The 18,787-nt window shown below is 46.8% G+C and overlaps 1 protein-coding gene across 2 annotated transcripts; it reads left to right on the top strand.

Annotated features, from left to right (window-relative positions):
• The first annotated feature begins 1,367 nt into the window (after positions 1 to 1,367).
• LOC133924797 (uncharacterized) lies at positions 1,368 to 18,787 on the top strand. Of its 2 annotated transcripts, XM_062370508.1 has the most exons (3): positions 1,770 to 1,924; positions 15,179 to 15,276; positions 17,279 to 18,787. In XM_062370508.1, exons 1-3 carry the CDS (start codon positions 1,784 to 1,786, stop codon positions 17,361 to 17,363), a joined length of 324 nt encoding a protein of 107 aa, XP_062226492.1. In that variant the 5' UTR covers positions 1,770 to 1,783; the 3' UTR covers positions 17,364 to 18,787. The 2 variants fall into 2 exon arrangements, 1 of the variants encoding a protein (XP_062226492.1); XR_009910852.1 differs by lacking the exons at positions 15,179 to 15,276; positions 17,279 to 18,787 and adding an exon at positions 2,943 to 10,041 and having other exon boundaries at positions 1,368 to 1,924.

Raw genomic sequence — 18,787 nt, forward strand, 5'->3', positions numbered from 1 at the left:
ACCCTAGGCACTTTGGTCTAACAGATATTTCAGCATGTTCAGTACCATCTGTAGCAGCATGGTTGGAGGAAAGGAAGCTCAAAACTAGCTTGTTGCACTAGCATCTAGAACGCGCTCGCCAATGGCTGAAGCGTCAATCGAACAAATGAAGATCAGAATGCTCATTCGAGATCGGTTATTAGGTGTATATAAAATTACAACCTTATGTTCAAGCTTCAATCACTGATAGATCTAATCATAAATTGTCCTTTAGGTACTATGGACCTTTTTAGGTGGAACAACACATTGGAACTGTGACGTACAAGCTTGCATGTCTACTATTATTAATTTCTTCATGATTTTTACAATGTTCACAAGCATAATTGAACATGTCAAGAAACAATATTGTAATTAATCTTTTCATGTATGCTATTATTTTTCCTACATAAAGCATAGTATAAGTAAACTAATAAAAGTGGTTGCAACAGATTTACTCAATCCTGCATATTACAATAACTATTTAATGAGTTTATGTATTTTTAAAAGACATAGGATCATGTAAGTAGACTAACAAAATTAGTTTCATAATTTTTGGATTAGCAAAGAATTAACTATATATTTAACTAGGTTTAGCAAGTATATTTTCTATGTACAATATTTTTATGAGTATAAATATTTTTATCATGTAGACCATATCAAAGGAAACTAATAAAATTTATTTCACTTGATTTAAAGCTCAGATAAATTAGTTATCGTTTTTACAAGATTGAGCTATTTTTTTTTATTTTTTTAACTTTACTGATATTTGATAAAATCGAACGGTTTTTTATGGAATTCGAGCGATTTTTTTTATCATAAACAAAATATGAGAAATATGATCGTTTTAGGAGAATTTGGTTGGTTTTAGGTTGCATTCGGTCAGCCTGAATTTTGTCTTCGATTTATAAATTTGATCGAGTGAATTTAGCCGAATATCAGCTGAATTTTCTAATGTTTATGCATTTTGAAAAATCGCTAGTTCCTAAGTTTTAGATCTCAAACGAATTTCTAAACTTAGGCATGCCGTGTGCGAGTGAGTCGAGAGGGGGCCATAACACTTAGGGCCTATTTATTTAAATTGGAGATTGTAAAAAGCAGCTTATAGATTGTGAATTGTAAGAAGCTGGATTGTAAAATTTGTATTGTAAAAGTTGGATTGTGGATTGTTATAATCTGGTGAGACGGATTGCTGGATTATTATAATCTACGTGTTGTATTGTAACAATCCAATTTTTCCAACCAGCTATTTGTTTTAGCTTTTAAATTATGATCATAATTCAACTATTTATTTCAACTTTTAAATTTTAATCATAATCCAGTTTTTACCGTATGAAACAAACATGTACACAACTCCAACCTATCTAATCTGCCTTCCCCAACCTCTGCTGTTCTTCCGTTCTTCCCGGTCCTCTTCCGATGCCCCGTCGAGTGCTGGTGTGTGACACAGCCCTTCAAGCCTCCAACGGACACCGCTCCCCCTCCTCCGCGCCTCGTCGGCCACCGCCGCACCGGTCGCACCTTCCTCCGCTGCCCCATCGCACCCAGGCGGCTGCGCTGGCTACGGATCGCGAGCGGCCCGCGCCCCAAATCCATTTGGCGCGCCTGGTCCCCTCACCGCTCTTCTCGCTATCCGCCGCAGTGGCAGCCGCCTGTTCGAGCGGTAGGTCGCCTCGTGCACCGCGCGGTGGGTGGTGGTGCGAGGACAGAGGCGGAGGGGGGGATTGAGGGACTCGGGGTGCAGCAGACATAGGGGTCGGGGCTGAACATGGTCAGCGCGGCGCTCGGCTTCGGCACGACCGCTGCTTTCGTCGCGTTTGTCTGCGCGCAGTTCATCTGCTGCTGCACCCGCCGCGAGCCGCTTCTGTCGTCGTCACCGTCGGACTTCCCCGTGGATCTCGACCGCCTGGTGCGTGCAACACCTCGATCCCCCTCGCTGTTGATACTACTTTTTGCTGTTGTGACTTTAGTCCGCCGTCGTCCGCAAAAGGGGATTTTTCTCGTGTGGCAGTAAAGGCATTAAGACTGAAATGTCTATACGACTATATGTTCTGTTTGCTATAAAAATCTAAAAATGGAGGATTGGATGAGTATTTCTGTGTTGATGGGCACTGTCCTGTCAAGCCAAGACGCTTCTCATGTGCCATATATTTCTAGTTTTGTACATGAAATCGCTATGTATTGTGAGCCTTAGTGCGTAGCGAATCAAGTGGGGAATAAAATAGGGGCACAAGTGCACCAACCTGCTTTACAAGGGGATGTGATGCATGCACAGTGGCTTTGGATTGCTTGGAGTTGGAGGGGATTCTTAAGAGATTCTTTACCAATGTGGTGCCCCTTGAAACAGCATACTACTATCTTTGCGGTCATGCTAATTTTCTGTTAGTATATGATCATAGTGAAATAGAGGTTCTAACCTTTAAGGGCCTATATAAGAAGTTGTCAGTATATCATCACCTTGTCTTTGGTCTGTGTTGATTAAAAAATTTGGAAATCCCTCTCTTCAAGCAAACTTCATAATTGGCTGCACATTGAGTATTCCTTTTTGTTGTTGTTGTTTCCTACTTATCTTTCTAAAAAACTGGAAATGCCAATTGAGCTGAAGCATTATTCTTGCAGAGTTAGTGTTGTATCAACTTCACAAAACCATGTTTCTTTAAGAGTTAGTGCTGCGCTAAGTGCTTTCTTATATCTGTGATAATTAAACTAGCAGTCTTTCTTCATCAGTACTACATACAAAGCAGTAATTTCTTAATTTCTGATCCTGCTTTTTGTTCTTGTTGAGGGTAACTAATGATTGTTAATGATTGGGTCGACATAATCAATTTACAATATGTTGGGGATGGTTCCCCCCCCCCCCCCACTTCGAAGGGAATCGCGAACTCTACTGGAGATGCTGCGTGATAGCCTTTGTGGTTTTGTTACAGGGAGTTCATCTGTTAGCGGCGAAGATCGTAGAGCAACGTTGGTCGAAGGGTGTAGGCGCGCTCGCATCTTCGACTTCCCATACAGGCGAAGACGAAGGAGACCTTCGACTGAAGAGCGAAGCCCGGGTCCGCAGTCTGCATCGTTCACAGCGGGCGAAGACGCAAGCTGACCCTCGCCGGGGGACGAAGGCTATCCAACGGGCATCCGGGCGAAGGAGGCTTCGACGCCTTTTGGAGAGATGAATCACCTCGACACAGTGGGTCCGATTTCGGTCGCTCAGGGTACTGCTGTAATTATGCGATTATGTTTATTTTTACCATAATGCCCCCGGATATTCCGGGAATGTAGCAGTTAAGGGGGTAGGATTTGTAAACGGCACCTGTGGTTGCCGGGTACGGACTATAAATAGAGCCACAGTGTAACCGGAAGGGGTATCAAAGAACTGTTCCGCCTCCAACACGTGTCGCTCTGAGTGCCCTCCGATATCTCCGTATCCGAAGGCTCTCCTTGTCTGGGAACCCAGTCCCAACAGTTGGCGTCGTCCGCGGGATCGAACCCACGAAGACATGCCACTCAAGAAGAAATCAAAGCCAGCCGGAACAGTGGAGGCATTGCCGAAACCTCCAGTCGTGGCTGGGCCTTCGGCTGATAGACCCCCTTCGGCCATACCAGGATCAAGTAATGCTTCGACCGGACGAGAACGACACTGCGAAGTTGAAATAGGACCACAAGAACCCAGTGATGGCCGCCAGGGCGAAGCAGTCCGAGTTAGCGCGGAGCAAATGCGGGTCATGGAACCAATAGATCACATGCACTTCGATCCTCCAGAAAAGGAAGGCAAAAGGGTGCGAAATGAAGAATGGGAGGAACTCGACGACTTCACAGAGTTTGAGCACGGAAGAAACAAATGAAGAAAGAACAGCAAGGCTAGAAGCCGAAGAGTTGGAAAGGCAGCTAGCGCAGAAGAAGCGCATGTTGGATGGCCTAGCAGTGAGTCGGAAAGCCGCAGAGTACCGCAGGCGGGCGGATGAAGCAAGAAAAAATTGGAAAAAATCCAGGAAGAAATCGATATGCTCCACCAAGCGGAGGGTATATCTCGCCGGCCAACGCCGTCGGGAGACTTGATACGAGCTTTGCAGGAAATTCAGCGAAGGTCGTCCACGGGAGACCCGGAGTCCCCTTTGGCCATGGATATGCAAAATCAGCCATGGCCGCCAGGATTCAAGATGTCCAGAGTGGTTATGTTTGATGGAGAGTCAGACCCAAGAGAATTTGTCATAAGTTTTGAAGCAGCTGTGGAGTCTGCCGGAGGGGATGGTACAACCTTGGCGAAGGCCTTCGTATTGGCCATAAAGGGGATAGCAACGTCCTGGTACTCTGCGTTGCCCCCATGATCCATATATTCATGGGAGCAGTTGCGCAGTGCACTATACAACTTCCAGGGGAATCAGGCAGACAAAATCACCGCAACCGACCTCTTCGCCCTGAAATAGCAACCAACAGAAACCTTGCAGAGCTACATGCGCCGCTTCTGTAAACATATGTTGTCAGGTGAAGGGGTTGAGCGAAGATACAATCATCGATGCCGTAATACAGGGCATCAGAGGCGGGCTATTAGCAGGAAAGCTCACGAGAAAAAGACCCGGAAGCGTCCAAGAGCTGCTCAACAAGATGGAAGAGTACTCAAGATCTGAGCTCGATCATCTCCGAAGGAAAAACGAAATGACAGCTACCAAAGTAAAACAACATGCACCAGCTAGAGAGGCAGGCAGCAGCAATCCTAGAGACAGACTGCACCGTCCAAGAAAGCCCGAAGGCTCTGACTATCCAAGGCAAAAAGAAGTCAACCAGATCAATCCCAGCCCGCTCGAAGCCGTTCAAGGATCATGCAAAGCTTACAATGTAGCCAATAGGGGAGGCCGAGCGGGCAGGGGAAGAGGCCGCGGAGGCCGAGGAGGACAGGTTCTGCAGGACTCAGCAACATTTTACTGCGAGCTGCATGGCGAAGGAGCCGGTCACCGGACCAAACAGTGTCCGCAGGTCGTGGCTATGAAAGAAAGCTTGGCGAAGCAGTTTGTTGATCACGCAAGGACAGTGGACCATGCAACAAGCTTCGGAAGAAGCGAAGGGTGGCAGAACCACAGTCAGAACATGGCGTTTCCGAACCAATAGCAAGACAAATTCCAGCACCACAGTATGCACCTGCAACTTCAGCTCAGTTTGATCAAACTAGTCAAATGAACCTTCAGGGGGAGCTACCTCTGCCACCACCGAGACCCGCAATCGAAGCACCACCAGAAAGTAGCAAGTCAGTCAACACGATAAATCGTGGGTACAACGTGGTGTTGGCCATCTCAGGGGGATCTAACCAGCAGACATAATCTAAGAGACAATGAAAAGAATATGTGCGAAGAGTCAACCACGTCGGAGTGGGACCAACGTACATCAATTCAAGATGGTCAAACATTCCCATTACATTCTCGCAAGAGGATATGAGGGTCCTAGACTATCCACACACAGATGCATTCGTCATTACTGCAAACATCTCGGGAAATGAAGTACACAGGATCTTGATCGATGGAGGAAGCTCGGCGGACATTATCTTTGCTGACGCCTTCGACAAAATGGGGCTGCGACGAAGTGACTTAAAGCAAGCCGGATCGCCATTGCTAGGCTTCGGCGGAAACACAATCAACGCTCTGAAAAAATAGCAATCCCAGTGTCGTTTGGTGAAGAAATGAATTTCCGCACATAAGACATTACCTTCGATGTAGTGGACATTGATTACCCGTACAATGCGATATTTGGAAGGGGAGTCCTCAATACATTCGGAGCAATACCGCACCATGCATACTTGTGCATGAAGATGCCTAGCCCGAAATGAGTCATAAAGGTGTTGGAAGATCAGCGAGTGGCTAGACGAATCGAAGTGGGAATAGCTCCAGGAAGAAGAAATGTTCACATGATAACAGACCCTTCGATGGGTCGGGAAGAAAGTTGCAACCAGTCGAAAATAGGAAAGGCAGCGAAGGCTGCACCAGAAGGAGCGGCCAGAATAGTACACCTGCATCAGGAAAAAGAAGATAAAAAAGTCACTATAGGAGCGGAGGCTCTGGCAGAAGATCAGCAACAACTTGTAATGTTCCTCTGCGACAACGACGATGTCTTCGCTTGGTCTCCTAGAGACATGCAAGAAGTAAGTCGGAAAATCATTCAGCACAACCTAAATGTGGACCCCAAAGCGAAGCCAAGGAAGCAAAAGCTTATAAAAGCTTCAGGCGAAAGAGAAGAAGCAGTGAAGGCTGAAGTGGAAAAACTGCTCGATGCCGGAGTCATACGCGAAGTAATGCACTCAGAGTGGCTGGCCAACCCAGTCTTAGTAAAGAAAAGCAATGGAAAATGGAGAATGTGCATCGACTTCACAGACTTAAATAAAGCTTGTCCCAAGGATGACTTCCCACTGCTTAGAATTGACCAGCTGGTAGACTCTGTGGCTGGTCGCAAGATGCTAAGCTTCCTAGATGCTTATGCAGGGTACTATCAGATATGGATGGCGAAGGAAGACGAGGACAAAACAAGTTTCAGGACCTCCTTCGGCACATACTGCTTCATAAGGATGCCTTTCGGACTCCGAAACGCTGGCGCAACCTTCACCAGGTTGGTGCAGGCAGTATTAAAACCACAGCTGGGACGAAATGTCTTGGCCTATGTTGATGACATAGTGGTCAAAAGTACCAGAAGGAGCCAACACCTCGAAGACCTTCGGGAAACCTTCGACAATCTGCGAAGAGCAGGCAGTTAAACCCAGAAAAATGCGTCTTCGGAGTACAATCCGGAAGACTACTAGGGTTTTTGGTGTCGAAGAGAGGCATCGAAGTGGATCCTCAGAAGATACAAGCAGTTTTAGATATGAAACCCCCACAGAACAGAAAGCAAGCTCAACGCTTGGCAGGAAGGTTAGCGGCACTGAACAGGTTCATTGCAAAATCTGCAGAGCAAAGTTTACCATTCTTCAAAGTGTTAAAAAGCTCTGACCCTTTCAAATGGGATGCAGAGCAGCAAGCAGCCTTCGATGAGTTAAAAAGCTACTTGACGAAGCTTACAGCACTAACTAGCCCGGATCCAGGCGCGGATTTGCTGTTATACATAGCAGCATCCCCTTTGGCAGTCAGCGCTGTACTCGTGTAGGAAAAACCCGAAGACAACAGACTGCGCCAAGCACCAGTATATTATGTATCAGAAGCTCTAGCAGGCTCCAAAAAGTCATACACAAAGTTGGAAAAAGTAGCGTATGCACTGATAATGGCATCCCGCAAGCTTCGCCACTACTTCACGTCTCACAAGATTACAGTACCAACTTTCTTACCCCTTGGCGACATGTTTGAAAAGAAAGAAGCCATTGGAAGAATAGCGAAGTGGGCAACGGAGATCGCTCCATTCATGATCGTTTTTGTGGCAAGAACATCATTAAAATTGCAAGCACTGGCAGACTTCGTGGCGGAATGGACACCCTTAATCGAAGCCTCGGATGATGAACCGCCAGAACCTGTTTGGACCGCATATTGCGACAGAGTTTGGGGAGCTACGGGAGCAGGAGTCTCGGCAATATTATTTTCACCTTCGGGGACGAAGCTAAGATACGCCGCCAGATTAGAGTTCCGCTCTATAAACAATACGGCGGAGTACGAAGCAGTCTTCCTGGTACTTTGCAAGGCGAAGGCTTTGGGCGCCCGGAGAGTGCTTGTTAAGACAGACTCGAAGGTCGTAGCAAGTCAAATTGACAAGACATTCCAGGCAAAGGAACCAGAGCTGATTAAGTATAGATTAGCGGTGCGAAGAATGGAAAAATACTTCCTCGGATTCATAGTCAAGAATATATTAAGAAATGATAACTCCGAAGCAGATGAACAAGCGAAAGCGGCTTCGTAGAACCTGCCTATGCATTCAGATGTTTTCTATCAGAAGCTGAGTGAACCAGCCCTTGAAGACACTTTGAACCAAACGCGTCTTGTTGCAACAGTCGAAAGCGAAGACTGGCGTTCTCCAATACTGGCTTATCTTCACGGTCAGAGAGACATTGAAGATGAGGTCGGAGCAAAGCGCATGGCCCAAAGGGCCAGAAATTACAAAGTTATGAAAAATAATTTGTACAAAGCCGGGGTCTGTGCACCGCTCTTGCGATGCATATCCCGGAAAGAAGGACAGAACCTGTTAAAACAAATTCACAGCGGGTTGTGCGGTTCTCACATCGGCACAAGAGCTCTAGTTGGAAAAGCATACATGCAAGGCTTCTATTGGCCGACGGCTGTAAACGATGCGGATCAAATGGTCCGAAGTTGTCAGTAGTGTCAATTATGGGCGAAGGGGTTAAACAGACCCACGACGAAGACACAACTCATTCCGCCGATTTGGCCACTAAGGCAGTGGGGAATCGACATTATTGGGCAGCTGCCGCCAGCTCCAGGAAATTTGCGATATGCTGTGGTTGCAGTAGAGTACTTCTCAAAATGGGTGGAGGCAATGCCACTCGTGAGCATAACATCAAGAAACATACATAAATTTCTATGGCAGAATATCGTATGCCGCTTCGGAGTCCCAAGCGAAGTAACCGTGGATAATGGCACTCAATTCGATACTGCAGGTTTCAGGGATTTCTGCAACAGTCTGGGGATAAAAGTAATTTTTGCATCCGTGTACCACCCACAATCTAATGGGGCAGTTGAGAGAGCGAATGGCATCATCTTCGCTGGTGTCGCGAAGCGTCTTCAAGGGTTGCCAAAAGGGAAGTGGGTCGACGAATTGCCCAAGGTACTATGGTCATTAAGAACAACGGTTGCAAGACCAACTGGGTACACGCCATTTCGCCTCCTCTTCGGCGAAGAGGCCATGACCCTAGAGGAATGCAAAACCAAATCATTCAGGGTCGGGAACGAACCAGAGCAATGCGAAGAATTATCATCGAAGGATGCCCTTGAAGAAGTAAGATTGCAAGCCGCAGAAAATCTGGCCAATTATCAGCAGGAGACAAGAATACGGAGAGATAGGAATATATCCGAAAAAACCTTCGCACCTGGAGATTTGGTGCTGCGAAGATTCGGTACAACAACATTAGTGGGAAAACTTCAGAGTAAATGGGATGGCCCTTTCTTAGTAAAAAGATCGTTAAGACCTGGCTCATATCATCTAGCTAATATGGAAGGTGAGGAGCTTCCGCACACCTGGAAAGCAGACAACCTTCGCAAGTTCTACGCCTGAAATCCGGCGACCAAGTCCAAGACTCCTATGTAATTTTTATTTCGCAATATTTCTTGTAATCAAATTGTAAGGGTACTGCACTCTTTTCCTCACAGGGGACCCCTTCGTTAGGGGGTGAGGTTTTTAACGAGGCAAGAACCCATGTAAACATTGATATAGTGGTACCCCAGAAAATACTGCTTGTCTCGAGTACTAGTAATTTATCGTCGAAGCACGCCAACCCAGGGGTGGATTGGCGTGCCAATCGACGACGCGAGGGCGGTGCGAAGTGTAAGCAAAAAGACGTACACTTTCGACCTTTTAAAAGAAAAATATATATATAAACAAAAAAAGAGAGAAACCATCCGGGGGCTAAAAGTGCCTGCCCCCGCACCGAAGGAAAGACAAACCTTCGGGAGAAAAAACAAAGTGTCGCTTGACCTACGAAATGGCGGCGCACTTCGAGCAAAAGTCAGGGGCTAAGAGTGCCTACCCCCGCACCGGAGGAAAAACAAACCTTCAGGAGAAAAAACGAAGTGTCGCTTGACCTACGAAATGGCGGCGCACTTCAGGCGGAAATCGGGGGCTAAAAACGCTCGCCACCGCACCGAAAGAAAAACAAACCTTTGGGAGAAAAAACAAAGTGTCGCTTGACCTACGAAATGGCGGCGCACTTCGAGCAAAAGTCGAGGGCTAAGAGTGCTTGCCCCCGCACCGAAGGAAGAACAAACTTTCGGGAGAAAAAACGAAGTGTTGCTTGACCTATGAAATGGCGGCGCACTTCGAGCAAAAGTCGGGAGCTAAGAGTGCCTGCCCCCGCACCGAAGGAAAAACAAACCTTCGGGAGAAAAAAAAACGAAGTGTCGCTTGACCTACGAAATGGCGGCGCACTTTGAGCAAAAGTAGGGGGCTAAGAGTGCCTGCCCCCGCACCGAAGGAAAAACAAACATTCGGGAGAAAAAACGAAGTGTCGCTTGACCTACGAAATGGCGGCGCACTTCGAGCAAAAGTCGGGGGCTAAAAGTGCCTGCCCCCACACCGAAGGAAAAACAAACCTTCGGAAGAAAAACCGAAGTGTCGCTTGATCTGCGAAGCGACGACGCACTTCGGGCGGAAATTGGGGGCTAAAAACGCTCGCCATCGCATCGAAGAAAAATCAAACCTTCAAAGAACAAGTCGAAGAGTCGTCCAACCTAACAAAAGGCGAACTAAGCGATTAACACAAAATCATTTGACCAACCGCATAAATCTCTACAGGCTGAAGTTACCTGCAACTAAAAATCGGGGGGGGGGGGGGGACGGTGTTTTACAATAATAATAATAATAACACAAGAACTGTGCAATCGCAAGAAACTACAGCAAAAATCGGGGGAACGACGCCGCTCGGTATGTCGAGTCCAAAGCCCCTCCCTACCATAAGGTTTGGAATGTCTCAAATCGCAAACAACGCTTCAGACACTATAGTCGCTGAAGTGTAACAAGAGAGAACAAGTCGTAATGCAAACCCAATTTATTCCGCATAGTGATCAACATCTGGATCAACAAAATCCTTATACCAATGGCTGAAAGCAAATTGAAAAGCAACGCCTTTGCTGGCGTGAAAATGCGTCGTTGGGGCTGGTGGGGCCCCAACATGAGTCGAATATGATGGGGATATCCGAACATTACCTTCGCCACTGTTGTGCTTTACTACTTGCGAAGAAGGGCCACGACGATAGCAAAGTTGCGGCCAGCGCAAAAGTGGCTCATCGTCTTGAGGCTCAACCTTTGGCTCAAGGAGCACAGACGAGCCTTCGACGTCTCCCCTCGCTATACGGCGCAGATCGCGTTCAGCTCGGCGACTAGCTAGCGTCGAAGGACTAAGGGATTTCCAAAATGCTTTTGTCCTAGCATTCATATCATCATATGACCTACACTTCGCGTGCCAATACCGCTCCAGCTCGATATCGGCATGACGACGGTGAAAAGATTCCCAGCAAGACCAAGACACATAAAAATTGTCCCTCATCATGGTCAAGGGGACAACTTCTTTGTCTACCTGCGCAGTGTCCGAAGGAAGGACCTGCGCAGGGAGCGCAGCAAGTTAAAAACACTTCGATATAAATATAAGATATATTACACAACCAATGTATTACATCGTTAATCACAAAAGCGAGACCAAAAACAAAACGACCCTTCGCGCTGATTCAGCCCACCTTTCCAGTATCTTCGGCCGTCGCGGTTGTCGCTTTCGACGAGGGATCATCCCTCGCCTTGGCCTGGAAAAAAGATGTTTGATTACAAATAATTTATTTATGACCTTAGACCAGATAACGTAATAGGTAACTCAGCGTACTCGTTGTCGGTTCATCTCCGCTTCTCGAAGAGCGAGCTCGCGGCTGTGCTTGCACCAATAGTTGGTGGTAAATGATCGGCCGGTGCTATTCGACGCTTTCGTAACGGCCGAGGTCGACAGGTCCACTGGATACTGGAAGGAGGGCCTCTGGAGAGCAGTATGATGGTCACAACCCGTCATCTTGATAGACTGCACGAGACTTCGGGCGGCAACCATCGCACAAAAGTCGCCATAAAGTTGCGCGACAGGCAGGAGGCTTCCGCTGGTTTCGTTGATCCAATTTATATGTCCCCCCAGCCCGACAAGTTCCATTGTTGGGGGAGTCGCCGAGGCACCAATACCTTCTAAGGTATGGCTGATGGCTTCGCAGGCGGCAACTGCCTTCGGCTCAAGCTCCCCAATAACATTAAGGGCATCATCGGAAAAAGCCTTCGCCTCGCTCAATTCGGATTGTAGCCGCTGCGTTTTTGCCTTCTCTGATGCACAAAGTTCCTGCAGGTCGCACACTTGCACCTCAGAGGACTGTAGGTTTTGGCGAAGGCAGCTTACTTCGCTTTCGGCAATTTGCTTCTCCTAGCGAAGGGTGCTGAGCTCCTTTTCAAGCTATTCCAGGCGTGATTCAGCATCCTTCGCTCGACGCGACAACTCGCGCTTTTCGCCTTCGGCTTTCTCTGCCTGTTTTTGCAGCATGTCAATCTATGTGTGTGTGCTCCGTGCTCAGGGTTCAGATTTCTCAGCCTGCTTGCGCTGAGCCCGCGATAGAAGCAAGGACTGCAACATCGACACAAGTCAGCAAAATACTAAGTATAATAATGTAAGAAAATAAACAATATACCTTCGCAATAGCCACGTCAGAGGCATCGAGCAGCTCGTTGGTGGACTTCTAGCCGAGAGGGATTTCGAGTTCAGGGTGGACGAAGGTACCAAAAATCTTCTTCGCGTCACCAACCTCCCCGGCGCTTGGCTCAAAAGCGGCAGGCCTCAACGCCTCAGGCGCAACGGCCTTCGCGTCAAGCAGCCCGCCGAGGCCCATCAATCCCTCCCCGCTGCGGCGGGGCGCACTCGGTGTAGATGCTTCGGTCTCAGAGGACGAGCTCGAAGGCGAAGAGGGCGAGGAGTACGCCACCACGTCAACGTTGTCGGTACCCTCGGCTTCAGGCTCCTGAGTGGTGGCCTCGGGTATCATCCCCGCCTCTGTCAACTCCTCGTCATCGCTCAGGATCAGCGTTGGAAGATCGACGCGGGAGCAGAACAATGACTTCGAGGCCTAGCCCTCCTGCGCGCCTTCGGAACTTTCCCGCTGGGGCATATCGCGCGACGCAGCGGAGCCCTCTGGAGATGTTTCTGTATTAAAAACTTCGCGTAGCCTCTTCTGGAGGGCAAGAGCTTTCTTAGTCCGGCCTCCCTTCGGCGATCGCTCAGGGTGTTTTCTCTTCGTTGAAGGACCAACGGCGGCCTCTTCGCCTTCGTCTGCTGCTGGAGAACCTTCCATGCCACTCTGCAGCACGGCGGCGATCTTCGGCCGTTCAGGATAGGATAGGCCTCGATATTCAAAAACTCTATTCAGTCTTCGAATGAGGCCTTGGTCGGCACAGAGCTATGCTTCGCCTGGTGTGAACTTGCCGACCAACATTATAGCCTTGGCCTCTACTTCAGCCACTGATAAATCTGAAAAATATCAAAACCGTTAGGCAAGGACATGCAAATTGTATGAGCAACTACGGATAAGAGAGTACCTGCAAAGCCATGTACAGCAGGGTGGGGCCGGCAGAGCCCCTCGGGCCCTTTTTCCCCGAACTCCGGAATAGCCCAACCCTGGCTCAGGGGCTAAACTCCGGCAGCTATGAACTCCACCACCAGGTCGCGAGTTGAAAGATATTTCGCGCACCTGGCGAAGGCCTCGAGAGCCGTCTGTTGCGACGACTTCAATCGCACATCGGGTGCACGGTTTCCCTTCACCTCTTCGCATTTTGATACGAGATATTCCTCGGTGTCCACCTTGTGGTAGAACCACCATTGGGTCCAGTCACTAGGCCACTTGTTCTTATACACCACGACGGGCGTAGATAGCCCAGCGCGATATGCGAAATTCAAGCAGCCATAGTGAGCCTCGCTCTGCACTCCGCGAGCAAAGATTGGGTTGGGTTGGTGATGAAGTCGGTGTGCGGCAGCGAAGGCCCTGACAGACGCTTTCACACCCTCCGAACGAGCTGCCCAGGCGAAGAGACCCATCCTCACTATGGCGTTGGGGGTCAGCTGATGGAGATAGACTTTGAACAATTTCAATACTTTAATGACCATCTCATCGCAAGGGAGGCGAAGACTGGCTCGAAAATAGTGCACAAATACAACAGCCTCGTCATCAGCTGACTCCGGTATCTCCTGTTGGCCGGGAAGCCGGATCTTTGAAACATCGCTGATTAAACCCTCCCTCACAAGGCCGGCCAACACTTCGCCGTCCACCTTGGACTGCCCGATCCAGTAAGTCTTCGGGCGAGAAGATCGAAGCTTTGATGCCATCTGGTCCAAGGGGTGACTCCAGCAGCAAATTGCGCGAAGAGTTTTAAACCGGGGGCTTCCTCCAAAACGCTCGAGAAACTTTAGTCGACTTCGTACGAGAGCGACAGCTTCAGCAAAGGCGTGGTAAAAAATATTGACAGCGGCTCGATATTTATAGTGCGAGGCAGTGGCGGTTACAATTGCCCGCATCGAAATTTGAACCGGCACTGGAAACCATGCTTAGGTATACATCAAGGACATTAAATGCAGGCAGTTACTGAGAACGTTCGGCAGTTACCGAGGAGCCGTTTGTCAATCAATAAAAAAAACCCTTATATACAACAACAAAACTCAACGGCATGCATTGACCCCAGTACACTTCAACAGGCCGAAGGGGTCGGCGTTGAGATATCTCGCAGGCTACAGGCTCGGCCTATCGAAGATAAACCTTGCCAGTAGGGGACTACTGTTGGGGATGATCTCCCCCCCCCCCTCCACTTCGAAGGGAACCGCGAAGTCTACTAGAGATGCTGCGTGATAGCCTTTGTGGTTTTGTTACAGGGAGTTCATCTGTTAGCGGCGAAGATCGTAGAGCAACGTTGGTCGAAGGGTGTAGTCGCGCTCTCATCTTCGACTTCCTGTACCAGCGAAGACGAAGGAGACCTTTGACTGAAGAGCGAAGCCCGGGTCCGCAGTCTGCATCGTTCGCAGCTGGCAAAGACGCAAGCTGACCCTCGTCGGGGGGACGAAGGCTATCTGACGGGCATCCGGGCGAAGGAGGCTTCGACGCCTTTCGGAGAGATGAATCACCTCGACACAGTGGGCCCGATTTCGATCGCCTAAGGTACTGCTGTAATTATGCGATTATGCTTATTTGTACCATAATGCCCCCAGATATTTCGGGAATGTAGCAGGTAAGGGAGTAAAATTTGTAAACGGCACCTATGGTTGCCGGGTACGGGCTATAAATAGAGCCACAGTGTAACCAGAAGGAGTATCAAAGAACTGTTCCGTCTCCAACACGCGTCGCTCTGAGTGCCCTCCGATATCTCCGTATCCGAAGGCTCTCCTTGTCTGGGAACCAGTCCCAACACAATACCCTATATGCCTATAAGAATATTGGTAATTGTACTTGAAAAAATAATCCTGTCCTTTTACATTGTTCAGATAGAGCATGCTCATAATGGGTTGGAACCTTTGGTTATTGCTGCAATTCCTACTGTGAAGTATAATTGTGAGGCTTTCCATTCTAAAGATGATGCCCAGTAAGTGCAAATTTATCCATACGAACTAAAGATTAGCTTTTTTTTTTGGTGCTTCAATGTATTAAAAATGCTTCCAATATCGGTGAGACTATTCAAATTATCGTCACTGAAATGTCTTGATTCATGAAAATGTGAAGACGGTGAGCTAAGTAGTTTTTCACCTGGCAATTGGTGGATGTAGCTCCAGACCAATGATCCATGAGCTATCAATAGCAGAATTACTGGTCATATGGTTTGTAACTCTTACATAGGCGCAGCCGCGCAAGAGCTATTCCTTCATGTTTTAATTAACATGTCTGTTCTTATTTCCCCTAAACATTTGGGCTTGGTTGGAAGTTACTTTAGATGAAACATAATAAACTCACATGTATGTGTGCATGCACTTGTTGGAGTATTCGTGCCAAGATATGTTTATATAGAAGCATATTTTAGTGCATCACATGAACTCAAGTTATGACTTGCTGTTGACTTGGAAACGGTATGTTGACGATTTATGAACCGTCGATCTAACAAACTTGTTGAAGAGGTAGATGATGCTTTGAGTAGACAAATCACAGGAGAGCAAATAGGGTTTTTATACAAGTTCGGACCTCCTTAGTATAATAACTCAACTCTACGTCATGTTTGTCTTGTATTGATTTGAGTCTGTTATAAGGGAGTATGTGGCTAGCTTAGATAGATCTAAACCTAATCGACGATTTCTTTGCTTTGCTTCGGGTGTCTTCTGGCTTGTAGAAAGGCTTGTGCGACTTATTCGACTTGTCCTCCGCAGGGACCCCATGCTCTCTCTATATATAGGGGATGTCGTACGCTTTCTGGAGTTTTCATTTCTGTTCTTGAACATAAACTTTCCTGTTTATAGAATATCCTGGGTACCTACAGTTAGTTTACTTTTCATCTAGGGATCATTTTCCCGGAGATAGCTATATGCCCTGAGAATTACGGGAAACCTGAGATGCCCCGATATGATAGTTATCCTATAGCCATCGTCACGGTCCAAGCTAGAGTGAGTACATGAAGGTTTGGTTTGGATAAGACAACTAAACCTCCTCTAATGAGCTTGTTTCGGATTCTAATCTAGCACTGTTTGCTGATTGAGCTTTAGTTTGAAATACCTTGTGGCTTAAGTGGAAAGGGGACAATCAATGTTGTAAAATTTCATTTTGAAGGGTTTCAACTCTTAACCCAACTCAAGTCTGGAGTACAATAATTACACATACAAGTCTTCTGTGGCGAGTCTAGCAACGGATCATAGGGGGATGAGCAGACATTTAATATACATATATTTGAACAGCACTTAGAGACATCATATGGTCAACCCACTATACATTTAAAACCTCTCCAGTCTCCATTATCTAGGTTCTGTAATAGTTTATTTGGACTCTTGGAGTAAAAATAGCAATACAACAATGCTGTATTTGTTTAGCAAAATAAGAAAAATGTGTAGGCTGTTGTTCTTGCCCTTGGCCTTCTCTACACCTGCAGTATTCCCATACTCGTGGCTGCTAGCAATGAAGGTCCCGGAATCTGTGTTTTGCCCATCGGTGGCAACCAGGAGGCTGCTCCTGCTGCTTCAGTTCTTGGCTAGCCCCTGCAAGTCATTAAGCCTTTTAAACTTTGTATGAGCACACAAAATCCTCAAATTCAGCCTAAACACCAGAAGCTTAAAAGACTTGCGTATTCAACTAGAATTGGTGCATTCTTGTAGTCGATTCAACTTAAAATTCACATATAATTTTGGACCAAATTTGCACACTTGCATCTTCTTGGATTAATGTGGAGTCGTTTTGATCTACTATCAAGTAATAAGTAAACCTTGTGCACTGTCCAGCCTTAGTTGCTGTGATGCCTGTAGCGTTGTATAAATTATTGTTTTTAGGAGAACTAAACTTTTTCATGATTGATTGTTTTAACAGGTCCTCCTATATGTTTAGGTGAATACAAGGACAAATAGATTCTAAGAATCATACATGCCATCATAACTTTCACCTTGCCTGCTTAGATCTATGGTTGCAGAAGCAGACGACTTACCCGATATGCCGGATCTCACTGAAAAGGCTGCAGGCTGCCATGTCATCTGCACGTAGCATCCAGCAACTCCCCACCGTCCCAGAGAATTCCGTGAACCCAAAGCATCAATGGTTCCTCCCTGTTCATCAAGATCACAGAGGTCAAAATAATAGCCCAGAGACACAAGAGTCAGTAGAAATGGTTATTGAAATTCGACAATGAATACAACAATGACGTGACTATAGAAGCGGCGGAGGCAAATGTGAAACTATACCTAGCATCAGTATGCTCTGCGGGGCCGTGGATATCGTGTCCTTCACTGCATTGTTGCAGCATTATAATGTTTGATCTCAGAGTTTCTTTGCAAATGAAACATTTTATGTACATTTCACGTGGTAGGTTAGCATGTTGTATCATGAGACATTAGTGGCCTTGAGTTCTTTCTTATGTGACGGTGAATTTGTAAATACGGTAACAGTAGTTAATTTAGCCTCGGATAAATTGCAGCAAAAATATTTGCCTTTTGGTTCCCTAAAGCTAGTGATGCACAATCGCATCTGTTTTTAAAAGGTTCTCGTGTGAGCTATTCCTTCGGTTATTTAGTGGATTGTGGCATTTGACAGTAATCTTGTTCATCAAACACAAAAAAGAATCCTGAAGAATTCAAACAAAGCCTGAAGCGTGAACCAAGCCAAGGCTTGAATGGTTAGTGGAGTTAGTTGTATCATCTGTGTATTATGGATTAAATTTTAGGTTTATTCTTTATATATCTCATAAAGATTGAATATTCTTTTAATGATAGGCGTCATACCAACCAATAAGGAGATGTTTATGATGATTTTGTTAATTTTCAAACTCTGTGTTGAAAGAATGCTACCATGTTAACCTCTTTTAACTTCGGCTGATCTCAGCCGACCCTAAGGATAGGAAGCGATCCATGACGCTAGCACTCTCCTAATGGGCTAATTTGGTCGCGGGTATGGAACCGAAGGATAGCCAAGGAGTGGAGCCCGAAGGCTAAATCTTCGAGAGGTCAAAGACCATTGAAGGAGTTAGTGAGACCCGAGGAGTTAGCTGAGGCGGAGAGAGAGCCCAAAGGAGTGAAATCCGAAGAACATCCGAGGATCTGAAGGTTCGACTTTCGGAGGCCAGAGGGATCCGAAGGTTCAATTTCCACAGGCCAGATGATTGGCATACCGAAGGTCATCTTAGATCGAAGATAGTCATAAGAACGTAAATGTAAAGTCCTATATTGGTATGTCTTATATATGTACAATGACTGAAATATCTCAAAAATATTCTAATAGATAGGGATACCAATGTAATATAAACCTGGATGATTGGGTATGACTATGAATATCCCACCATTTTGGTGTAGTGGGAGAATGGATTACAGCTCCACCATAAACTTATTTATTGTGTTGTGATCCCGATTCTCATGATCACAACAATCCACATCTCTGGTGTTCAGTAGGTACTGTGTGAGTGTATACGTGTAGTG

The sequence above is a fragment of the Phragmites australis genome, chromosome 7, assembly GCF_958298935.1.
Source record: "Phragmites australis chromosome 7, lpPhrAust1.1, whole genome shotgun sequence".
NCBI lineage: Eukaryota > Viridiplantae > Streptophyta > Magnoliopsida > Poales > Poaceae > Phragmites > Phragmites australis.